Source organism: Lichenostomus cassidix, chromosome 8, assembly GCF_008360975.1.
Source record: "Lichenostomus cassidix isolate B80296 chromosome 8, HeHo_3.0, whole genome shotgun sequence".
Lineage (NCBI taxonomy): Eukaryota > Metazoa > Chordata > Aves > Passeriformes > Meliphagidae > Lichenostomus > Lichenostomus cassidix.
In genome coordinates, this window is record NC_139489.1 from 23,030,993 (window position 1) to 23,054,822 (window position 23,830).

The following is a 23,830-nucleotide window of genomic DNA, read 5'->3' on the forward strand; positions in this document are numbered from 1 at the left end:
CTGGGCATCCCCTACGAGCAGCTGAACATCAGCGACGCCTGGAACGTGCTCTCCCTGGAGCGCAAGTGGGCCCGGGTGCGGCGGCACCTGGAGAAGGCGGCCGGCGGAGACCCCACCACCATGTACCTCACCTTCTGCTCCGGCAACGGCCTCTTCACCTGCCCCGAGGAGGTGGCCCGCTTTGTGAACCCCCGCTGCTGCCAGCACCTGCGGCGCCGCGGCGGGCAGCCCGTGCGCTGGGGGGTGGTCATCATGGACTTCCCTGGCGCAGGCCTTCTTCGGCTCATCGTGGAGAGCAACGGCCCGCGGGCCAATGGACACGGCACAGCGGCCCCCGGCACCCCCACGGTGGCCTCCCGGCACCCCCGCGGCAAAGGGGACAGACGGCGCAGCCGGCACAGCTCTGCTCGCTGCCCGCGCCGCTCTCCCTCGGGAAGGACGCTGCAGCCGGCCTCGCGCCTCTGCCGAAGGACGTCGGTGCCCGTAGGGCAAAAGCGGGTTCCTAGGTCTTGCAGAGCACCGGGAAGCCTTCGTGTGACAATGGTGTGACAGCCGCAGAGGCGGCAGAGGAGCCGGGCAGCCCGGGGAGCTGCGCCCTGCCCTGAGGAGCCAGGTACGGTGCCGGTGCGGGGCTGGGCCACCTGAGTCCCCACAGGGCAGCAGGGTGGGTGGGAGTAGAAGGTCCTGCCTCACCTCCTGCCGGGCCAGTGAGTCCTCCCAAAACGCCTCTCTGCAAAACAGTCCTTTGCCTTTCAAGGGTAAATAAAAATAAAAATAAGCTAGGAAAGCACTGCCTATGTTGCCTTGCCGTTTCCTATCAGAAAAGTGTAGAAAAGACCTTTTGCTTTTGCTGCTTAGATGTGAAGGAGCCTGTACCCCTCTGCCCATGGATGAAGCACAGTTAAATTGGTGTCTGTGACCATCTTGCTCTTAAAGCAGAGCTGCAAAAGGTCAGAGGAGTAGGGATTAATTTCTAAGGTGACAAGAAGTCACCCCTTTGTTTCTTTCTTGCAGAGGCTTGCCCCAAAAGTCAGGACTCTTAGGGAGAGCCAACTTCAGCAAGTGCCACTCACCCTGTGCAAGGAGAGCTGGAGGGCCAGAGGCAGTGATTCAGAGGGAGCTACCCTGTCCCTGGGGTCACACATCCAGGACATGCTGCACTGAGCAGAGCTCAGCAGTTTGCAATAGCAGGGGCAATGTGGATAGGGCAGTTTGTAGATCCACAAAAGCAAAGTGGTTGAGACATAAAAATGACTTTAAAACACATTGTGCCAGTGCCTGCCCTACCTGCAGATTATAAATCAGTAATCTAAACAGACAACACAAATAGCTCCTTGGAGCAGAAAGATAACAAGATCCCTGGGGAGAAATCATCACCCAGGAGGGTGCCCACTGTATCACTGGCAGCAGCCAAGTTGGTCAAGCTGCGTGCTGAAGCAGGGAGGTGAGAAAGAGAGAGGAACTTTTAGAAGTGGAAAGCTCAGCTCTGGCCCACCGAAAGGTAAAGAATAGCCTCAAGGTTGCTTCTGTCTCAGGGAAAACACAGCTGGGCACAGTGCCTGCTGGAGGGGATGCCACAGGATTTCCTGGCCAGAGGAGAGGATGTATGTTGTGCTGCAGGGGCTGGCCTTGGCCAGAGACAAGGCTCTTAGTGCTGGGCATGTTCATCTGCTGGCCCAGGGAGGGGAGCAGGCAATAGTACGCAGTGGGTGACAGAGGTGACAGACAGGAATCTGGCTCTGGGCTTGCTCTGTGGGATGGGAGAAGGTTGAAATCTCTGCATTAAACAGACATGAGACAAAAGTGCTGGTGATGTCCAGGATGAGGCTGGCCTGCTCCATCGGCTGCCAATGTTTCCTGTGCTGGGGTGACCCCTGCACCAAGCCAGTGTGACTGGTACTGCTCTCCTGCCAGGAAGATGGGCTCTACTGAGGGAGGACCAGGTGGGTCTGTGGCTTCTCTTGGCATTCCAGGGATGCACAGCACCATGGGGAGGCAGGCAGGGCACAAGCAGAGCAATCCCAGTTCCCAGGAGCTGCAGGCTGGGTGGTTTTGCTGTCACTGAGGGCAAGGACTGCCTGCCTGGCTACAGGGCTGCCCCTGGGCATGGCACATCCCTGCAGCTGCACCCCAGCACCCTGTACCCACCCTGTACCCACCCTGTGCCCCAGCTCGCTGGCAGGGCAGAGGTGCTGCCTGGGATTCCCCGGGTGGGCAGAGTCACTTGTTTACATCCTACTGCACAAGCAGTGAGATAACGTCAGTGTTATGTGTGCCCCAAGCATCCTGTTTGGCACACTGTTATCTGCGCCACACACATGTGGCCGCTGCCAGGTGCCAGGGAGCCAGCAGGCAGCATGGGCAGTGGTACCCATGAGCCAGTGAAAAGGCTCTCCATCACCAGCTTGGCAGTGAAAGGCAGGAGGCAGAGAGCTGTCCTACAGCTGAGGTCAAAGAAACATTTCTGAGATGGACTGGATGGGGTGGGCAGGAGTGATTTGCCCCAGACTACCCCTACATTCCATAGCCGGGGCTGTCCTTGTGCCCCAAGGTCCCTGTGGGTGGGGGGTACAGTGTACCTGCCCCTGGACTTCTGGTCCTGGTTAATCCTTGCAGCTATCTCAGTCCCTCCAAGCCAGGGTGGCACTCAAACGTATCTCAAGGATATCTCAAGGAGTCCAAACACTTTTAAATTGTGAGAAAGATTTTATCAGGGGCTGCCTGAGGCAGGGCAGCAGCTGATAAAAGGGTGGAGGAGGAGGGTCCGGCTGCTGAAGCTGTGCGCTGGGAGACTTGCCCAAAGGCACCCTGCGGCTCAGGGACACCCTTTGAGTCAAGCACTTCCTGGGGCCCTGTGGTGGGAGGGAATCTCAGGAGATGCCTCCAAAGCCTCAGGGAGAGCCGCCCGTGTCCCCAGGGAGGAATGGAGGGGGTGGCAGCAGCTGGGCTGCATGCAGGCGTGTGTGTCCTCGCCCCCACAGTCCTGGCGCGGTGCCATCGGGTGCCTCCTTGCTCTAGCGGACTGCTGAGTCCTGGCCGGGGCGAGCGGGACTCCCAGGAAGGTGCCCGTTGTATCGGCGGCAGCAGCCGAGCCCAGCGGGCCGTGTGGGGTGACTCGGTTCCTCTGCGGTTTGCGGAGGACGTTGCACAAGGAGGGGAACAGGCTGTGCCACCGAGGGCCGGGAGCCTCTGCCCTAAACAAGGCACAGCCGTGCCCCTTGGCCAGGGGCAGAGCCTGCGGAAAGGCTCTGTGGCACAGAGAGCATTGCCCCGGCTGCTGCTCAGCGCCGGGGCTCGGCAGAGGAGGCACTTCTCCGTTCCAGGTGCCTGGGTCCAGAGGGACAGTGAGGAGGTGACACAGGAGAGTGTCTTTGGACCCGCTCCCTTGAGCCCATGCTGAGCAAAGCCCTGGCTTTGTGCCTTCAGATGGATGGCTGGGGGGACAGGGTGCACCATGCTGGCACCTGGGAAATCCCTGCACTGCTCAGGCAGGGACAGGCCCTTCCTTGGTAAGCAGGGCAGCAGGAACCGGCAGGAGCATGTGCCCTGCAGCATCCTGAATCCCTCCCAGGGAAGCCAGCCTTGGAAACCACCTGAGGTGTGAAAGGGCTCCTGGTGATTAACCAGCTCCCAGCAGGGCTGATTCGGGTCTTCTCTCCCTCCTGTACCATTTGTACCTTTTCCCAGTACCTGCAAAGCAAGCCTTAGTAACCATCCTGCCATGTAGGACCCCCTCTCTGAGCCCAGCCATGGGGTACCTGCCCCCACAAAGAGCTTGAATTTGGTCAGGTTCTGTCTTTGTAGCAGCAGCAACAACCTCTGGGTCTCAGCCACCCTGATTCCATTTTTAAAGCAATACCAGAAACTATCTGTAGTTACAAAAATAAAGGTGGGACTATTTTTTTTCTATGCATTTTTTCTACTGCTCTGCCCTACCATGTTGCTTTTCAGCAGAAGTGAAACTGGCAGGGGCACAGCCTGCTCTGCCCTGGGGCTGTGCACCCAAGCGGGTGTCCTACCAGTGGGAGAGGCAGGTCCCATCCTGCCCAGATGACCCTCAGCATTTGGAGATGCTCTCCTGCCTCAGCAGCTGCCCCTCAGCCTCTCTGGCTGCCTAGTGCTTCTTCCCTTCCTGTCATTGACCACTGTCAGCAGATGAGCTGCTAGAAAGTGAGCACTCCTGAATTACTGGACATACAGACTCAACAATTCCATAAAAAGAGACAACTGTATTAAAACATTTTTCAAGGAAGATATCCAGAGACAGGAAACAAGGTTCATTTATACTGGCCAGTGATAAAGTAATTGTAGTGGGTTATGGCTCTTGTGGGATGAGTTCCTCCTTTTGTCTAGAATGAGTCCTGGTGGAACAGCATCAATTTCTTTGGAACTGGAAAATAGTTATCACCTGCATGGCTTTTGTTTGGCTTTAGCTGGAAGTGAGCAGAGTAATTTCTGCAGAAAACCCAGCCAAGGCAATTCTACTTACGAGTAGGACAGGGTAGGGAAAGATTTATAATAATTATAATGATCCAAGGGCGGTGGACACAATTAGACGTGTTCCTGAAACACTGGTGGAAGTTCCTAAAGGATGTTAATAAGTCAGGGGAAGTTCCTCTGGCATATTCTTGGACCTTTCTCATAAAGACTTAAAGGTAAAGAAAATACATTACGTAAGTAACTGTTTATAAACGGTATATGAAGATTCACAGCCAGAGCAAGACGCCTGTGTTGGAGGAGAGCATCTGGCACAGGAGCTGGGAGGCTGTGAGCCACGCTCCCACTCAGGCCACGAGGGACCTCATCACACCTCAGCCCTCCTCTGTCCTCCACCAGCATAGGCACTCCATCATGGATATGGTAGGTCAGAGAAGTCTCAGTGCTCTGGGCACCATGGGCTGGGGCTGGACGCTTCCTGCAGGACCTTTCTCCACCTCCTGCGGTGCTCGGGCAAGCCTGGCTCATTGTGGGTGATCTCCTGTGGCTGTCATGTACCCATGGAAGTGTGGGGATGCATTTAGCTCCCATGCCATGGGGCTGGTGACGAGCTAGGTGCCACCAGGACCGTGGCCAGCACTGACCCCACTGTTCCCCTCCAGCCCCGGGCTGAGAGAAGGGTTTCTCGGGGCTGGAGAGCCCTGTGGCGGGGGAGGAGGGGATGTGGGGCAGGATGTGGGCTGGCAGCGGGGCTGGGATGGGAGGGGAGGAGGCCAGGGGCAGGGAGCGATGCGCTGCACGCTCGGAGGAAGTGTGAGTAGCACTGCCCGCCGAGGGACAGCTGCCGCTGGCTGGGCACGGTGCGTCTGCAGCACCAACATGGTAAGTCCTGCTCCTGTCCTTGGAGACGACTCAGGGTCTGCCTAGAAAAGGGGATTAGGGGAGGGCAGGCCTCTGGGCAGGCACTGATAGGAATCAGTGCTGCTGCTGGGGGATGTGGGACACATTCAGGCTGTGCCAGAGACCTCCTGCCCAAGTAACCCCAGGCTCACAGGACACTGCCAGGCACACAAGGCACTGCTACTGCAGAGGCAGATACCAGCCCTGGCTGGGCAGGAAGGGGCTTGGGGGGGCATAGAACATGCCCTGGACTTGGGGACTCGCCAGGAATGAAGTGCATTGCCGGCAGTGTATCCTCCAAAGCGCCTCACTGGAAGGGGCCCTTCCTGCAGCAGAGGGGTACCTGGCTGGGAGCACCGTGTGTCTGTGTGCAAGCTGCCACAAGCAGCTTGCCCTTGTGTGTGCCAGGACTGCCTGGCAGTGGTGTGGGTGCATGCCTGAGCCCCTTGGGATGTGCATGCTCACGTCTGCCTCCCTGTCAGGGCACTGCTGTGGGACTGCAATCTGCTGGTAGGACATGGACTCTGGGCTCTCCTGGCTTCTACCTGGGCATCGCTGCCATCACATGGGGTAAGTTACCCACCACCCACTCAGTAAGCTCAGCATCACCCTGCTGCGAAGGAGTTTGCATGTCCAGGACACTGGAGAAAGGTAGCATTGTAACTTTGGGGGCTCATCAGTGACATCCCCCAGGCTGGATCCTCCCGGGCTGGGAGGATCCCGTGCCAGCTCTCTCCAGGCAGACCGTGCTCCCCTCAAGGAGGGCTGGGTCATGCCTGGGGTCCCTGCAGGGTGTGTGGTTCCCCAAATGCAGTGTGGCAGCTGGTGCACTGTGCTGTGAACCGGGGAAAGACAGCAGCAGCTCTACCCACTGCCTACACCCGTGCCCTTGTTGGAGAGTTGGGCATGGGTGTAGCCACAGGAGCCACAGGAGTAAAGGTTCAGAGCACAGCTGGGGCAGCACCACACAGAATTACAGCTGCTAATTGACATCAGGGGAATAGAAGCTAATTTGGTTCTGCTGCCTGTAGAATATTTCCTTCACATGCTGGCATTGCACAGAGCAAAACCTGCTGGTGCCTACTCTGTCCCTCTGTGAAATCCTCTGTGGGCTGAATTATTTTCCAAAGAATCTTAGTGACTGAACTAAGGAACAGAAATAAGGCAAGTGCAGAAATTCCAGGAGGAGGCTGAGATTTAGCTCTGAGGGGAAAACAAAACGGCAAAGGCACGCCAAGTGCAGGGGGTGCTGAGCACCACCCTGGGAAGAAGTACTGAGGCTGCCACAGGAGCATAGGGGTCAAAATGCAGGAAAACAGCACCCACTTGGTGAGGCATGGAGAGGTAACACAGGGCAGATGAGCTGTGGCACAGAAAGAGTGTAACTGGTGGAACTGGAGGAAAGAGGCAGGAGAGGATGTGGAAGATGGACATGTAGCAGATGGGCTTCTTTGGCCCTTCTCAGTTTGAGGATGGGGTGTGTGCGGGTAGCAGGTAGTGGCCCTGAGCTGTGCTGGGGACCAGCAAGGGCCAGGAGGAGGGTGGTGGGAGCTGAGGGTGGGGCAGGCTCCCAGAAGGGGTCCTGAGTTCCTGTCCTGCAGCCCCAAATTCCCAAAAGGTAAAGAAGGAAACGCATTTTCCTCAGCTGCAGTTTTGTTGAACACAGAAAACAGTTTGCTCTTTCACAGAGAAAACCAGACAAATTATGGGAAGTTACTTAGAAAAAAGTGTAATTACTGACAAAACTACAGCCCTAATTAGACTTTAGAAGATCTGTATTTGCATCCAGTCAGCAATGCCCAGATCTTTGTCTGTATAACTGCAGTATGGTACGCTCTCCTGAGACCTTTTCCTGAGGGTGAACCAGCCTGTTTGTTTGGAGCAGACTTTGATCACTTTCTGGAGAGATGGAGATATGATCCCCATATCACTTTCTGCAGTTGTGGAGATAGCTGCTTCTGATGAGAACGGAGGAACCTTCTTTCTGTGGCTAAAACCCTTTGATTGCATAAAGTTCTGATGTGAAATGCTGTAAATAAGCGTAGGGTTTCAGCAAAGTGCCCTTCACTTCTGGGTGTGGGTTCCAGTTACTTTCTGGCTTTGCCCTGCTGGGTGGGCATGACCACGATGTGAGCTTGACTTTTGTAAGACCTTGTTTTGCAACACTGAGTTTTACAAGACTCTTTAGACCATCTCTGGCTCAGATGAGCACATTGGGATCTGGGTGCTTTTGGGGGTGAGGCTGCCCTGCCTTGCTCCAATCTGACTCTCATGTAGCAGGGTAAAGCAAGAAAACTGAAGTGGTACACTTCTGCACTCAAGGAAGGAACCATGCTTAAGGAACCATCTTGAAGTGGATTTTCCCCTTTGGGAAACTTTTGTGGGCAGGGGAACTGTGCCGTGGGGCTGGGCTTTCAATCTTTGTGCCAGAGGAGGGGTTGACATCACTGCTTGGGGCTCTTCTGCCACCTGTACTCTGCCTGCCCCATCCTATGCTGCTCCCTGTCTCAGCCACCTTCCTCATCCCTATACCATCCCCCTCTGTCCTCAGCCCCTTCTGCCATTTCTGATCCACCCAGGTCTTTATGTACCCACAGAGCCCCATTCTCATCCACACTTGTCTCTTCATCCAATCCCTTCACCCAGCTGGTCACTGAGCCCACCCTCATGTCCCAAAGGATCCCATCCCTTCCCTGGCTCCCTCCTTTCTGCATCAATCCCAGACCACATCCTCTCTCACAGGCATGGTGCTATGGGTGGAGGTGGGTGCCTGGACGTACCACTACAGCGACCAAGGGGACTACACGTGGGAGCAGGCCAGGAATTACTGCCAGACCTTCTTTACCGACCTGGTGGCAATCCAGAACCAGCAGGAGATCGAGTACCTCAACAAAAGCCTGCCCTACCACTCGCGCTACTACTGGATCGGCATCCGCAAGCTGAATGGCATCTGGACCTGGGTGGGCACCGGGAAGGCACTGACTAAGGAGGCAGAGAATTGGGCAGTTGGGGAGCCCAACAACCGCCGCTCCAACCAGGACTGCGTGGAGATCTACATCCAGCGGCCGCAGCAGTCGGGCAAGTGGAATGATGAGCCCTGCAACCGCAGGAAAAAGGCGCTGTGCTACCGGGGTGAGCAGGGGGACTGCGGCCCACAGCTGGGTTGGGTGGGCTGGGGACCTCAGCAGGATGGCCTGATGACCATTCCCTGTGTGTACAGCCTTCTGCCAGCCCTTCTCGTGCAGCCAGCGTGGTGAGTGTGTGGAGACCATCGGGAGCTACCGCTGCGAGTGCTACCCCGGCTTCCATGGCCCTGAGTGTGCAGATGGTGAGACATCCATCCCCATGCCTCCCTCCCTGGTGACATAGCAGGGCTCCTGTGCTCCTAACGGGCTGGTGGTACTATGTCTCTCCCAGTTGTGCAGTGTGCCAAGCTGGAGCCCAGGGGTGTGCACATGAACTGCAGCCATCCCTATGGAGACTTCAGCTATAACTCCATCTGCGAGTTCGGGTGCCAGGAGGGGTTTGAGCGGCGAGGAGCGGGCATGCTGCAGTGCCTGCCTTCCCAGGAGTGGTCAGCAAGCATCCCCACCTGCACAGGTAGGGCCTGGCAGAGGCTGGTGCTTTGAGGGGACAATGGCATTGGTGCTTTGAGGGGACCAGCCCTGTGTGCCTAATGCTGCTCAGGCAAGTCTTGCTGTGCCCTTACCCATTGTGGAAGCATTTCCTGGTGCTGCATGTGGGGTGTGATGCCCTGAGGAGACTGCAGTGGCAGAGCAGCTGTGAGCTCTGAATAAGTCCCGTGCTCTGCCTGGCTGTCCCAGTGCCCTTGCTCTCTGTCCTGAATCCCACTCAGATGTCAGCACCCTGTGTGCATCAAGTGCGGGCTCAGAACAGTGCCTTGGCACCTCTGTCAACCCTGTGGCACTGTCTCTCTCCCCAAGCCCACCCTGACCTGCCTTGGGAAGGTGTTTGGCACCTTGAAAAAGGAAAGAGGGGCTGCTGTCCCACAGCCAAGGGAAGGGTATTATCCTGGCAGGGACAGGCCACCTTGAACAGGGACAAGGACCCTTGAAATGAGGTTACATGTAAGCTGGGAGGAGCAGAGCATGGCAGGAAACCACAAAGGAGAGAAAGCTGTGGTATGTTTTGCTGGAGAAGCAGAGAAAGTCTTCCTGTCAGTGGCTTGAGGGTTTGCAGCCAGGCACCAGGCATCCCAGAGAAGTGCTGGGCTTTTTTGGGGGTGCAAGAGCCTTGCTCCACCTTTCCTGTGCTGCTATGTGGTGCATCTGCAGCCTTACACAAGGGTAGGATGAGTTGAGGACTGGAGCAGACATGGGACAAAACTAGGGACCCTCTGGATTGGGAAGGGTTGGGAAAACTCTCTGCAGTTAAGGGGAACAGGCATGGAGATGTGATGGGACTGTTTGGTAACCAGTATTCCCAGCAGGGGTAGCAGCAGGCTCCCAATTTTGTGGAAATCCCCACGGGCGAGCTGGGCTGAGCCTGTGTGCTCCAGGCTTTTCAGGCTCCCAGGGGCTTGCTTTCCCAGCTTGTTGTTTTTTTCCTGCTGGCTGTAAAATGATTGATTTTTGGTTTATTGCAAAGAATCAGATGAGTCAGTCGGTCACCTGTGCTGATAACGAAGTGGTGTTAGCAAGCATTGCCAGCTGGGTTTGCTCCAAAAACGAGCAGAGCAAGGCTGCAAGCAAGGCTGCAACCAAGGCTGATGGTGCTGCAAGGACAAGGCTGCCTGCCCTGCCTCGAACTCTGCCCCATGCCTGCCTGCAAACATGGTGTGCCCAGTGCTGGCTGGCTCCAAAACGGGCTGGGTTAACTGCTCCCACCCACACAGCACAGACACCTCTGGGGATTCTCTGGGAAACCAGAATTGCCTGGAAAATAGCTATGAAAGGAAAAGTTTGCCTAGGAAAGTGCTTGGTGTCAGTGTGAAAGCAGAAGGTGCAGTGAATGGAGTCTGTCTCAGCTGGGCTGGGTGGTGTTAATGCCCTCCTGGCACTGACCTGTAGTGGTCCCAAAGGCAGCAGAGCCATTCACCCCAGCACATCCTAGGAACTGGCTGGTGAGGCTGGTACACAACCCCGTTAGCCACTGCACTCCTTTACAGTCCCAAAGCCATCCTCCTGACACTGTGACAAGGATGGAGGCTGGTCTCTGCTCCAGTAAAGGAAGGGAGGTGAGTAGGACTGCAGCAGCTGTGGCCGTTCCTCCCAGGGACTTTGGTCCAGGGTAGTGGAAGGGAAAAACAGGGCTCTGGCAGAGCAACAACTGTGTCACCCCAAGGAAATCACTTGTAGGGCAGAAAAATCACTGTATTGAGTACAGTTTTTGAGGAGGTGAGTCTGGGTAAGATTTTATTTGGATTCAGCCTGAAACATTAGATTTAACCTCATCTATCCCATCTCTGAGATCTGCTCTCCCATTGCAGCCATCACCTGCCCGGTGCTTAGTGCTCCAGACCAGGGAGAGCTGAACTGCTCCCACCTCCATGGAGACTTCACCTTTGGCTCCACGTGTGCCTTCTCCTGCCAGAAGGGGTTTGCACTGATGGGGCCAGAGAGCCGTGAGTGCACAGCTACAGGGATATGGACAGGGGATGCCCCACACTGTGAAGGTAGAGCTGCTGCTGGAGTGCAGCCTGTCACTGGCCTTGGGGTGACACTCCGGTGTTCCCCAGCCCCATGGTCCCAGAATTTTAGTCTCCCAGTTTCCAAGCTCCTGTTTGAAGTGTACTTCTTCACTCTGCAGCCATCACCTGCCCAGTGCTCAGTGCCCCAGATCAGGGAGAGATGAACTGCTCCCACCTCCATGGGGACTTTACCTTTGGCTCCACGTGTGCCTTCTCCTGCCAGACTGGATTTGCACTGATGGGACCACAGAGCCGTGAGTGTACGGCTACAGGGACATGGACTGGAAACACCCCACACTGTGAAGGTAGAGTGCTGCTCAAGATGTCATAGGGCACTGGTTGACCCTGGAGTGTTCTTCAGTGTCTTGGTCCTTTCATTCCAACAGTTTAGTCTGGTAGTCTCCAGGCTCCTGCTCAGTGTTTCTCCATCCCTGCAGCCATCGTCTGTCCAGTGCTCAGGACTCCAGACCAAGGAGAGCTGAACTGCTCCCATCTCCATGGGAACTTTGCCTTTGGCTCCACATGTGCCTTCTCCTGCCAGAAGGGGTTTGTGCTGATGGGGTCAGAGAGCCGAGAATGCACAGCTACAGGGACGTGGACAGGGGATGCCCCAAGCTGTGAAGGTAGAGCTGCTGCTAAAACACAGAGTGTTACTGGCCATGGGGTGACACTAGGGTTTCTGCAGTCTCTCAGACTGAACAGTTTAGCCTTGTAGTACCCAGGCTCCACCTTGAAGTGTTTCTCTATTCCTGCAGCCATCACCTGCCCAGCGCTCAGTGCCCCAGATCAGGGAGAGATTAACTGCTCCCATCTCCATGGGAACTTTACCTTTGGCTCCACATGTGCCTTCTCCTGCCAGACTGGATTTGCACTGATGGGACCACAGAGCCGTGAGTGCACAGCCACAGGGACATGGACTGGAAACACCCCACACTGTGAAGGTAGAGTGCTGCTCAAGGTGTCATAGGACACTGGTTGACTCTGGAATGTTCTCCAATGTCTTGGTCTTTTCATTCCAACAGTTTAGCCTGGCAGTCCCCAGACTCCTGCTTGAAGGTTTTCTCTATCCCTGCAGTCATCACCTGCCCAGTGCTCAATGCTCCAGACCAAGGAGAGCTGAACTGCTCCCATCTCCATGGGAACTTCACCTTTGGCTCCACGTGTGCCTTCTCCTGCCAGAAGGGGTTTGTGCTGATGGGGTCAAAGAGCCGTGACTGTACAGCTACAGGAACATGGACAGGGGATGCAACAAGATGTGAAGGTAGAGCTGCTGCTCAGTGTCACAGGCCTTGGGCAGACCACGGGATGTTCTCTTTTTGGTCCTCTCATCATAAGAGTTTAGCCTTGTAGTCCCCAAGCTCCTGCCTGAAGTGTGCTTCTTTGCCCTACAGCTATCAGCTGCCCAGTGCTCAGTGCTCCAGAGCAGGGAGAGATGAACTGCTCCCACTTCCATGGAGACTTCACCTTTGGCTCCACATGTGCCTTCTCCTGCCAGACAGGGTTTGCACTGATGGGGACACAGAGCCGTGAGTGCACAGCCATGGGGACCTGGACTGGAGACAGGCCTCAGTGCAAAGGTACTGCTGCTCAAGGTGTCACAGGCCTTGTGTTGAATATGGGATGTTCCCCAGAGGACCCTGTTGATCCTCTTGTTCCAGCAGTTTATCCTTTTAGTTCCCAGATTCCAGCTTGAAAATGTATCTCTGTCTCTGCAGCCATCGCCTGTCCAGTGCTCAGCGCTCCAGACCAGGGAGAGCTGAACTGCTCCCACCTCCATGGAGACTTTGCCTTTGGCTCCACGTGTGCCTTCTCCTGCCAGATGGGGTTTGCACTGATGGGGCCAGAGAGCCGTGAGTGCACAGCCATAGGAACATGGACAGGGGATGCCCCACGCTGTGAAGGTAGAGCTGCTGCCACAGCTCAGGGTGTCATTGGCCATGGGGTGACACTGCGATGTTCCCCAGCCCTTTGGTTCCAGGTTCCTTTTTGAGGTGTGCCTCTTCACCCTTGCAGCCATCAAATGCTCAGCACTGACCATTCCCAAGATGGGCCAGGCTGCCTGTTCCCACCTCCATGGGGACTTCACCTTTGGCTCCACGTGTGCCTTCTCCTGCCAGAAGGGGTTTGTGCTGATGGGGCCGGAGAGCCGTGAGTGCACAGCCACGGGGGCCTGGACTGGAGATCCCCCACAGTGCAAAGGTAAATTTCATGATCTCACACGTGTCTGGGAGGGCTCTGCTGTAGCAGACTGGGTTCCCCACCACCCCAGGCTATGTCAGTTCATCCCTTGGCTTCCCAGCCCACATATCCCAACCCCACTACCATCAGTCCTGTCCCCTTGATGCTCCTGCTGTGCTTTATCTCCAGCCATCAGCTGCCCGGTGCTGGCCCCCCTCAGCAGAGGCCAGCTGAGCTGCTCTCATGTTCATGGCAACTTCACCTACAACTCCACGTGCACCTTTACCTGCAAGGAGGGGTTTGTTCGGATGGGAGCAGAGATGCTCCGGTGTGAGGCCACAGGGAACTGGACCGGGGATCCCCCTGTCTGTGCAGGTATGGTGGGACTCCTCTGCTCCTCTAGCACTGGGAAGGTTCCAGCTTTCCTCCAAGCACAACTTGACCATGGTAGGGGGCTCCCCAGGGTCTGTGAAGTCCTGAAAACTTTCTAATGTGTTGCTCTGTGGCTTTTTTTCAGAGGATGGTGCCTTCTTAAAGCAAGTCCTGGCTTACAGCAGTGGCTCAGCCCTGGCATTAGCTGGTGTTGTGCTCTCTGGGGGGCTCATTGCACTCCTTGCCAAGAGGCTCAGTGACAGAGGTACAGAAATGCTTCCTGCAGCCCACCCTAGCTTTGGCCTGGGGCTCTCAGGCAAGGTGGTTACAGAGTCCCAGAGGAGGCTGGGGTGATCAGAACAGTTTAACAGCATGACTGCCTCCATTCACGTCTTATTATGTCTTATTTGCTGAGTTGTTTGGCTCCTTGGCAGTTTGTCCAGCTGAAAGTGTCAGCAGCCAGGTTTGGAGGGCAGAGCCAGATAAACATCATCACTCTGAAGAAGGCAGCAAATGCTTCAGCCCCGTCCCAGCCCCATCCCATGCTTATCAAACGCCACTCAATTTTCAGATGCTGCTGCTGCAGCTTCTCATGACCTTCACTAAACAGATGTGGTTATTTCTTTTCTATGTGCTTTATCCCCGTGGACATTTCACATTATCAGAGGAGAAGAGGAAGCTCTTGAAACCCACCAGGTGAGAGCTGTGCTCTGCATTAGGGTGGCTCTGCCTGGTGAGTGTCACAGCCCTGTGGTCACCATGCTGACACCCAGATCTGCGTGTGTGAGGCTGTTTTTATATGGGAGCATCTCTGGGGCTGACAGGGCCGTGCTAACCCCTGCCCTTCACACACTCCTCCACACTGTCCCAAGGTGACACCCTTGTGTTTGCCTTCCAGTGACCTAGGAGCGCCAGGCACCTTCACCAATGCAGCGTATGATGCCAACCTGTGAGGTGAGGGCTGGTGAGACCCTGTTCATCATCCTGGCTGGGGTGCTCCCAGGTGGGGACACCCCTTGGGACCAAAGTGAGTGACACCAGCTCTGTCTCTCCTGTGCTTCCAGCCTGCCCAGGGTGAAACCCATTGTGTCCCCAGTGCTGCAGGCGCAGCAGGAGCTGCTGCCAGGATGCAGAGGGACTCCGTGCCTGCGGCTGCAGCCCAGACCAGTACTGGTTATGGACGCTGCCACCACACTGCGTGTACAGCGTTGCCCCGGGGAGGAGAACTGCCTCCAGGAAAGGCAGCTGGACACCTGCCAGGGGCAGAGGGCCATGTGTTGTGGCCAGCCTGTCACCCAGCCCTTGGACATTTTCCCACCGGGAATTTCGACTTTCCTCGGTAGCTGCTCCACTCGTGCTTCCACCAATGAGCTTGTGTCAGCTGGATCTGAATAAACACCTTTGTCTAACCAATGTGCTCATGTGCCTGGGGCAGAGGGGAAAGTGTTCTTGAAATAATGTGGTCAACAGGACTAGGGAAGTGATCCTTCCTCTGTACTTGGCACTGGTGAGGCCACAGCTCGAGTGCTGTGTCCGGTTCTGGGTCTCTCAGTTCAGGAAGGACACTGAGGAGCTGGAGAGTGTCCAGAGAAAGGCAACAAGGCTGACGAAGGGTTTGGAGCACAAGTCTGATGAGGAGCGGCTGAGGGAGCTGGGGGTGTTTAGCCTGGAGGAGGCCCAGGGCAGACCTTATCACTGTACAGAACCACATGAAAGGAGGGTGTAACCAGGTGCAGGTCGGTCTCTTCTCCTAGGCTTGTCCTTGTGAAAGAGCAAGTCTTAAGCTGTGCCAGGGAAAGTTTAGGTTGGACATTCGGAGGAATTCCTTCACAGAAAGGGTGAACAGACATTGGAAAGGGCTGCCCAGGGAGGTGGTGGAATCACCACCCGGGAGGTGTTTGAGGAAAGGCTGGACGTGGCCCTCAGTGCCGTGGCGTGGTTCACAGGGTGGTGTTTGGTCAGAGGCCGCACTCACTGATCTCAGAGGTCTTTCCCAACCGCACTGATTCTGTCACTCTCTCTGGAGACCGAGAGCTCCGGGGAAGCCCCGCGCGGCCTGCGCCCCGCCCCGCCGACTGTCCGCGGGCAGCCGCCGTAGCGGGGCGGGCCCTGCCGGAAGCAGACGTGTGTTTCGGGAGGAAGGGGAAGCGATGGCGGCGGCCGAGGCCGAGTGGGAGCCGGCGGGGCTGCTGCCCGCCTCGGGGGGCGGCCTGGACTGGGGTGAGCGCGGCTTCGGGGGGCCAGGATCGGGGCTGGGGCCGGGCCGGGCCGGCGCGGAGCTCCCCGGCGGGGCCGGGCCGGCGCTGAGCCCGTTGTCTCTCCCGCAGAGGCTGTGCTGGGCGAGGAGCTGAGCGAGCTGCTGGGCGCCGCGGCCCCGAGGGACGAGCCCGACGTGAGTACCGAGGGAGCGGGGCTGGCGGGGACCGGGCTGCTCGCTCGGCCGGCGGTGTGAGCCCCGGCCCGGCTCGGGGAAGCCCCGGAGCAGCCTGGCAGGAGAGCGCGGTGCCCGGCCTTCACCCTGTGCCAGCGCTGGAGATAACGATCGCTCAAACACACTGCGGGCGTCACGGCCGGAGAGCCGAGCGGGGAGGGGAGAGAGTTTGGGTGAGGCTGTGAGGTGCCGCGGAGGAGGAGCGGTGTTGTCACTGTCCCGCTGAAGGTGAACCCCGCAGGGCTGCCTGAGAGGAGAAGGATGGATATGTTACACCTACATCCACCCAGGCTTTTCTTTAGCGCCTTGCCTATTAGGTTTCTTCTTGGTTTTTTCCTTTAATGTAGGATTTTCTCCAAAGTTCTTCTCTCTGCCCACTGTGTCCTGTCCCGCCTCCAGCACAACCCCTGGGTTATCCAATGTAAACCTCAGGTTTTAAGAGCATTTCTACAGGTGTACAGCCAGGCACTGGAGAAAATGTGGGCACTGACTCATTGTACAAGGGGAAAGTATTACCCGTCAGCAGGTCAGCATTAGTTGCCTGTGTGAAGGCTCTTACTGCACAGCTCACATTGTGGTTTCTTGGTCATGCTTCCTGTAAATGTGCACTGATGAGCTTTCTCTTCATTCTCTCTTGTAAGTACTAATATCAATGCAGTCTGCAGGACCTTTGAGCCTCTCTTTACAAGGCAAGTTGAAAATGCAAGGAAAGATATACTTGCAGGATAGTTTTTAGGAAAATCTTAGTTGTATATTTTTATAAGCAGAGTATGTCATGTTTGTATTTTTTGTGCAAGTGCTTAAAAAGTGCCACATTTGCATAGGAAACTGAGACTTACAGATTTACAAGCAGAAAAAAGGGAGAAAACCCCCCCAATTGTTGTTTTAAAGGTCGTAGGATAAATAATACATTTGGAGTGATTTTAGCCTGTTTGTTTGTTTTGATTTTTGTTGGAAAAGGAAACTGGTGTCCATCACTGTATTCAAGTATAGGGAGACCTAATACATGCTGTTCATTAGGTCTTGAACAAATCAGTCTTGTGTCTGTTTTCCTGCTGGTCAGCTGTCCCTGGTGCTGATTTTGTTTGTAAAGTGCTTTGAGATGTAATGGTGGAAGAGCATTAAATAAATTTTTCAAGGCAGATGCGGGAAAGGATGGCGCCAAGTTGCTAAAACTTGTGGTTTATGTGAGGTGTTTCAATGACTGAACTTAGAACTTTTGCTTTACAATTCATCAGTAAGGGTATGATAATTAGTGATGATCTTGCAATGACCTGCCTCTTCCTACAGGTCTGAGTTTAAAGGAAGCTTTGTTTTGTGTGTTCCAGTTGAGAATTTCTCCTTTAAGGACTTTGATCTCTGCATACCTTAAAGCAGCTGAAGTGATTGATAGTTGTGCTGTTAATTTTGTTTTCTGGAGCTGTGAGAATGTGAATATAATGGCAGGTGGTGTCAATGTATCTTTCTTTTTGTGTCTCTTTTTCGGAATTGTCATTTCAGGACAATGATCTCTATAACTTGCAGTTTGATTTGGATTTGATGTCTTGGGATTCAGACCTTTGGAATATTACAGGCCATGCTTATGCAGGTAATTAACCTTCTATATTTTGCAGGTGTTGATCTTTCCCCCTACCCCACAAGGGTGAGCTGTTAAAACTCCCTTGGAACTATCTGATGCCCTACAGCCTTTTGGTTTGTGGTGAGAATCATGCTGTGTTTCTGTAGGATGGGTGCAGCTGGTGAGGGGTGCCCTGCAAGCCAAGCTGTTTAATACCTTTAATCTCGTTGTGATTTCTGCTGTGCCTTGCTTCAGGAATTAAATGTCTGGTGTAGGGCAGTGTGGTCTTTGCTGATATCCCATTGCTAAAAACTTGTGCAGTAAAATGTCTTTACCTGCCTCTTGCAGATGCAAACGTGAAGACAGAACCTTTGTCACCAGCTGCGTCCAGCTGTTCGGTCCCTTCACCATCAGCTGTGGACTCTCCAGTGCAGAATGTGCCTGTATGCAAAAACCCCATGTAACACAGACAGCAACAGTTCTGACAAACAAAAACTCCTGTGATTTATTTTTCTGACCAAATTCATGGCATAAGAGGAATAGCTTATTTTTCTGACCTTTGCAAAAACAGTGGTGTTTTCTTACCTCTTCTCTGCTACCCATTTGATTAAGAGCATGTTCAGCTCTCTTTCCTCAGCTATGTTTATCAGCCTTGTTGCCAAACAAACTGCCTCCTAAAGGCTTCTGAGTCTAGCAGCTGCTGGCCTCTGCCTCCCATTGTTCTGCTGACTGGGAGAAGTACTTGTTGGGTTTTTTTAGTGGTACTTGGCATTGACCAGAATCAAACTGCAGAACAAAACCTTTCTCCTGTTGGCTGCAACGGCCACACAGATGTGATGAAAAGCAGATATACTGTGTATTGCTAGTAGACACTTCTCTCTGTTTCTGAAGCATTAATCTCATGTACCATCTGTCTGCAGGATGATATGGACTTCAGCTGTAGCTCCCAGATGTCTCCGATCTCTCTCTACAGCAAGAGCTGCAAAAGCCCTCCATCCCCTGAAGGAGACGGAGGGAAGAAGCCTGCTGTGAACATCTCTTCTCGATCTGGTATGAGAGAGAAAGTTGCTTTTACCCCATAGATGGTATTTGTGTTGTCTTGCATACAAATTATTGACTAACAGACACTAGATATCTTGTTATTTATGACTTGGGTATTTGGTCAGATATGTTTATTTTTAACAAATATCATATTCAATATTAAAAGCCACTTCATTATTGCTTGAATTCTGTATTTTATGACTTTTGGTCTAATTCTGACTCCTTTTCTTTTTCTAGCAAATAATTCTGCAAGGAGCCTGAAGAGGTGTGGTCAGACAGTGGCCAGGCCTTTGATACAGCCCAAACCCCTTTTGCCTGCTGTGCCTGAAGCTCAGGCTAACATTGGCATCCCAGCTAAAACTATCATTATTCAGACTCTTCCCACGCTTGTGCCACTGCCAAAAAATCAGCCAGTTGTTAACATCCAGCCAGCACCTCCTAAAGGTAGGGGAATTGTCTTGACTGAGCCAGGTCTTGCTGGTGACATTGTGTCTGCTTGGGATGGCTGATAGAATGAAGTTAGGTTTGCTGCATGAAAGTGGATGAATAGGAGAAAAAGGGGTCTTAATGCTTTATTGGAAAAGCTTTAGGCAGAGGAAATGGCCTTACTCTTCTCATGTGAGAAACAGCACTCACATGGGCATCGTGTGGAATGGAAGAGAGTGGATTATATAATTCCATTATTTGGAATGGAAGACAGAGGCTGTGCTGAGCACTGGCAGCTGTGGAAATAAAACTGCTGATTTGGAAGGATTTGTACAGATGCTTTGCTCTGCTCTGCTGCACTGTCAGGTGATACGTAAGGTTATTACAGTGCTGTTCTGTCATAACCAAAGGAAGATCCAGCAGAATCAGTTAGGGTGGCTTGAAGGAAGCTGGAAAGCTTGGGAGAGGTGATACAAGTTTTTTGTTTTTTTTTTACCCATGTGAAACTCTACCACAGGATGGTGGGAGCATGAGTTTATAGCTCTTTAGCTCACTAAACAGCATTAAATAGAATGTTGTGAAATCTGCTAAAAATTGAGAGCTGTGTCAGAGATTAGAAAAGTTGCTGATGTTAAGAGAAAAGTGACTGCCTGTCCCCTGATAATTTTTCATTCCTACAGGTACCCTGTAACCGATTTTTGAGGTAGCTCGAGCTTTTATTTCAGGATCCAAAGCACTGTTTCACTCTCCAGCCGAGGCGGTAGAGACACTGCTTGCCTTGCAGGAATTGTCAGCTGCAGTTGCTCGTTTCACCAGCTGATGGCCGCAGTCCCTTGCGGTTGATTGCACAGGCACTGAGGGATGGAAGGGAAAGGAGACAAATTCTTAAGGGCACAGATCTAGAAATTATTGCAATGGTGAAAATATGTCTCCATTACTAACGTCTCTTCCATCAGGGGTTCAGCCAAATGTGGAGATGCTGACATTTGTTATAACATGCCTAAGATTGTTAAACTGCTTAAAACACAGGTCAGCGGAGTCAGTGTGACCTAATTCTTATCCCTTCTGATGTTCCAGCTGATAAAATACCATCTGGAATAAGGAATGCTGGGGATATGGATTTCTTTGGATATAATTCTAGTACTCTGAAGATCAGCTTCTCCTTTTCCCTGAAGAAAAGTCAGGACAGTAGTTTCTGTGAGACAGTATAGAGGAAATACTTTTGGGAAAGTATTTCCATGCATTCCATTTACTTTAACTGATGGTGTGTTTAAAAATTCTATTGTGCAGCTTCCGTAACAAAAACCATAAGAATCTTTTTTTCATCAGTCAAAATCCCCTGCATATGACAAGCTGGAGCTACCAGTTTGGAATAATGCCATTATCTTCAAAGGAGCATGAGAAATTGTATTTTCACAGTCCCATTTATAGAAGCTTAAAGGAGATAGCATGATCTCAGAGCATCACATCTTTTATACCTTAAAAAAAGAGTTGAAATAGTCTCAAATTGATCATGTAAGGCTCTTAAATATAATGTCTTCAAGATTGTGTCTGCAAAAAAAGAAGGTCTAATTTTACCCCATACGTGACAGATCTTGGCACTAGGTAAACTATTTCACTTTTCACCTTCCAGAAGGCTGGATAAATGCTGTAATGCATTGTCGTGCATTTTGGTTGGCATGCTCAGCTGGAATGTGCTCTTTCTGAAAGCTGGCGAGGTCATCCTGTTACAAAGGATTAGAGAGACGTTAATGTGTTTTCAGACAACAAAATATTACTCAAGCACCTGCTTGAGTGAAATGTGGTTGTTGGACTGAAACTTCTTGGAAGTGACTGTTTTTAATTCCATTTCAAACTCTGTCAAAATTACCTCATTTATTCTGCCTGCTTTTCTTTAAGCTCTATTCAGCATGTGTATAAACTTTCTTGCATAAGACATTTTTCTAAAGAAGTGGTCTTAGTGTGAATTGAAGGTCCATCATAAGTTTTGAAAATGTAACTTGCATTGTTTTTTTTTTTTTTCATCTTCCATCTCTCTGCTAGTTTGAATTGTTCTGTGTAGTATGAGTCACTTCTGTGTAGTAAGTTTTCCATTGAATACAGCAATAAAGTAGGTAGGGACAAAAGGGAGAAGGAGGATTGAGGTAAGTTGGCTAAGCTCTATGAAAAAGTTGTTCAGAGTGCTTCGAGAGTGAGCAATACTGAAATGAGTAATGTATATAACAAGTGTTGAATTTTATTAACTTTTAAGAGCTTTTGGGATAGAGCTGGTTTTATTGGATCCCTTTAGTATGTGTAGTTTTGGTTTGCAAGATGGATTAAGAGTCCTGTGAACTTTAGAACTTCTTTTTGCCATTCCTATTCTGTGGGATATAATAATGCATTTGAGATAAATTGTGCACAGCAGGAGAGGATATCAATATGCCCCTCCAAAGTGGTGGTGTACTGATCAGTTTCATCCATGCTGAACACTGCTGTTGGTTCTTGTGTTCCAGGTCAATCTGTGGTGCTCCCCCAGCCCGCTGTGGTACAGCTCCAGGCTTCTGGGGTGCTTCCTGCCTCCCAGCCAGTCATTGCTGTCACTGGAGGTGCCACCCCACTTCAGAACCACACGGTGAATGCACTGCCTGCAACTGCTGGGAATGGCTCAACCAGCGGCAAAATCCCCGTGACAAAGCCCTTGCTTCAAAGCACCACCCCAGCCATGGGGCTGGATGTAAGTTCTGACTGTGTGGGATAGACACTAACCAAGGCTTGGACACAGCTTTCAGTTACATACCTACCTATCTACCTGCCTACCTACCAGGTCCTTTCAGAGTCTCAGGAAAACTGTTAAAAGTATTTCCAACAATAAACAGGGAATTTAGCACAGAACAGGGAGGAGCAGGTTAATACCTGCTGGTTGACCTGATGTGCAAGTGAAGTGGCAGAAGACAGTGCTGATACATACTTTCCATCACTTGTCTTCTCAAGTTCGAGCTCTCAGTGGCTGGAGCTCTCTTACATACAGGACTATTTAATATAGCTGATTTTTGGTTACTACTAAATCATTTTTCTAATGCACATAATAAGAACATTCCTTTGGAAGTAGATGAATTGGAAATTTTAATGCCTAATTCTTTTTCCATACCCGTTTATCTCCCCAGATTTTACTCATGATTTTTAGAAACTTCAGTTACTGAGTTCCATATGATCCTAATCTCTGCAGGCTCACTTTTGATCATGTAGTGAGTGGAAGAGGTTTAAGCTCTCAACAAATACAGTGCAAATAAGTAAGTTTTTCCATAGTAAGCAGTAGGTGTAAACAGTAGCTTTTGAAATGTGTCTGTGGTTTTTTTCCCGTTCAGCTTAGACATCTTAACCAGCTAGCAAGCTGGGTGTTGACTTGATTTAGCTCCTAGTAATTTGGAGCTGCTTTGATTGCATTTTGCTGTCCAGAGAAGACATGCTTGTGGAAAGGACCAAAGCTTCTTGTTTGTGGCTTTAAAACTGAGTGCTGTTCTCCAGTGTAGTATTCCAAGCACAGTTGGGAGCTGAGCATATCTCAGTGTAAGGGAGAAAACACTGGTGAGAACACATGGAATTTTGCTGTATAGTCACCTTCTTCTTAGCAGTGCAGGTCACTGTTTCCCAAAAGCAGTGGGAAGCCTGTTTCTCAGTTTCTTTGGAGGGACATTGCAGTATGGTTTCCTAGTGTCTGGGAATTGCCTCGCATGCTTGATGTTAAATTTTCCTCATTAATCATATTTGTGTGTGGGCTGCATGTTATACTGAAAATATTGTGCTACAAATAGCTCAGCAGACAGAGTACAGTGGGAACCTGATATTCAATGTACAAGAAGCCACCAAAGGTCTGTCAGCAGGCAGAGCAGTTAAGGGTGCTGCATTTTTAAATGATATTTCCCTGTCATGCAAAGTTAACTCAAGAAACTTGCCAGCAGTCATTGGATTTGTGACTCCCTGCAGGCAGGGCTAGCATGGCACTTTGCCAGTGCCTGAATATAAGGTTTAATTGACAAAAGCACTTTATTTTTGTCATACTCCATGGACACATCCATGACATCAGTACTCAGATGTGTAGCTGGGGTAACAAACAGGTGTTTGTAATGAAGGATGGTTGTGTGGGTATTTCCACCCAAAAAAGGGCAGTTTTAAGACTTGTGAAATGCTGCACATCTTACCTGTGTTTGTTAAAACACGAAAAAACAGTTGCAGTTGCTCTTTGGCACTGTGAAGCAGTGCTTTGAGAAAGAACAAATGTTTTGGGATGCACCTGGTGCCAGCAGGGTTAAAACATCTCCCAACTGCCTTGGACACCATATGTGGAGCTCAGAGCCATGCAGATGGAGCTGTCATTTGAGCTCTGTAACACGTGTTTTTGTTTGCTAATCTAAGCAGATGTTGCAGGATAAAAAGAAACACTGCAGGACTTTCTTTTGGGTTTAGGAGGGATAAACTGTTAGCTTAACACTCAGACTTCCAGTGGATTACACCAGGATGGGCTGATGGCAAGCTGTAGGCATGAGGCCCTGTGTGTCCTGGTGGCACACATTGTGTGCAGCTTACCAGCCATGGGGAAACGCCAGAATATTGAAAATCAAGAAAAGACTAATTATGCAAAACTACTTCAGCATAAGTGTGGATTTCTACTGAAGAATCCTCTTTTCTGTACTGTACATTGTATAATACTCATCTCCAACAAACTCATTAGGCAAGTTGTGTTCTGTTGAGTTAGAGACAAGAAAACCCAGGACTTCCATAAGAACAAAAAAACCTTGCAAATATTTTGTCTTCCTGCATTAAAGATGCTTCTTCAAAGACAGCAGCTTTCATAAGC

The 23,830-nt window shown here is 51.9% G+C and overlaps 2 protein-coding genes across 10 annotated transcripts in view; both read left to right on the plus strand.

The window, feature by feature from the left end:
* The first annotated feature begins 5,200 nt into the window (after window positions 1–5,200).
* On the plus strand, window positions 5,201–14,950 carry LOC146434070 (P-selectin-like). 8 transcript variants are annotated; one of them, XM_085068365.1, is made up of 18 exons: window positions 5,202–5,319; window positions 5,820–5,907; window positions 8,080–8,469; window positions 8,558–8,665; window positions 8,755–8,937; window positions 10,787–10,972; window positions 11,107–11,292; window positions 11,425–11,610; window positions 11,743–11,928; window positions 12,063–12,248; window positions 12,379–12,564; window positions 12,703–12,888; window positions 13,001–13,186; window positions 13,355–13,540; window positions 13,683–13,802; window positions 14,203–14,233; window positions 14,436–14,491; window positions 14,602–14,950. In XM_085068365.1, exons 1-17 carry the CDS (start codon window positions 5,227–5,229, stop codon window positions 14,488–14,490), a joined length of 2,742 nt encoding a protein of 913 aa, XP_084924491.1. In that variant the 5' UTR covers window positions 5,202–5,226; the 3' UTR covers window position 14,491; window positions 14,602–14,950. The 8 variants fall into 8 exon arrangements, 2 of the variants coding, with proteins under 2 accessions (XP_084924491.1, XP_084924492.1); XM_085068366.1 differs by having other exon boundaries at window positions 14,634–14,950; XR_014853826.1 differs by having other exon boundaries at window positions 5,201–5,319; window positions 13,683–14,233.
* A 657-nt stretch (window positions 14,951–15,607) lies between these two features.
* ATF6 (activating transcription factor 6) overlaps window positions 15,608–23,830 on the plus strand; it is a 71,631-nt gene continuing 63,408 nt past the window's right edge. For both annotated transcript variants that reach the window (XM_085068367.1, XM_085068368.1), the window contains exons 1-7: window positions 15,608–15,757; window positions 15,865–15,929; window positions 17,469–17,556; window positions 17,875–17,969; window positions 18,447–18,576; window positions 18,805–19,011; window positions 21,489–21,709. In XM_085068367.1, coding sequence (XP_084924493.1) covers window positions 15,688–15,757; window positions 15,865–15,929; window positions 17,469–17,556; window positions 17,875–17,969; window positions 18,447–18,576; window positions 18,805–19,011; window positions 21,489–21,709 — 876 coding nt within the window. In that variant the 5' untranslated portion in view covers window positions 15,608–15,687. The remainder of the gene's footprint in view (window positions 15,758–15,864; window positions 15,930–17,468; window positions 17,557–17,874; window positions 17,970–18,446; window positions 18,577–18,804; window positions 19,012–21,488; window positions 21,710–23,830) is intronic.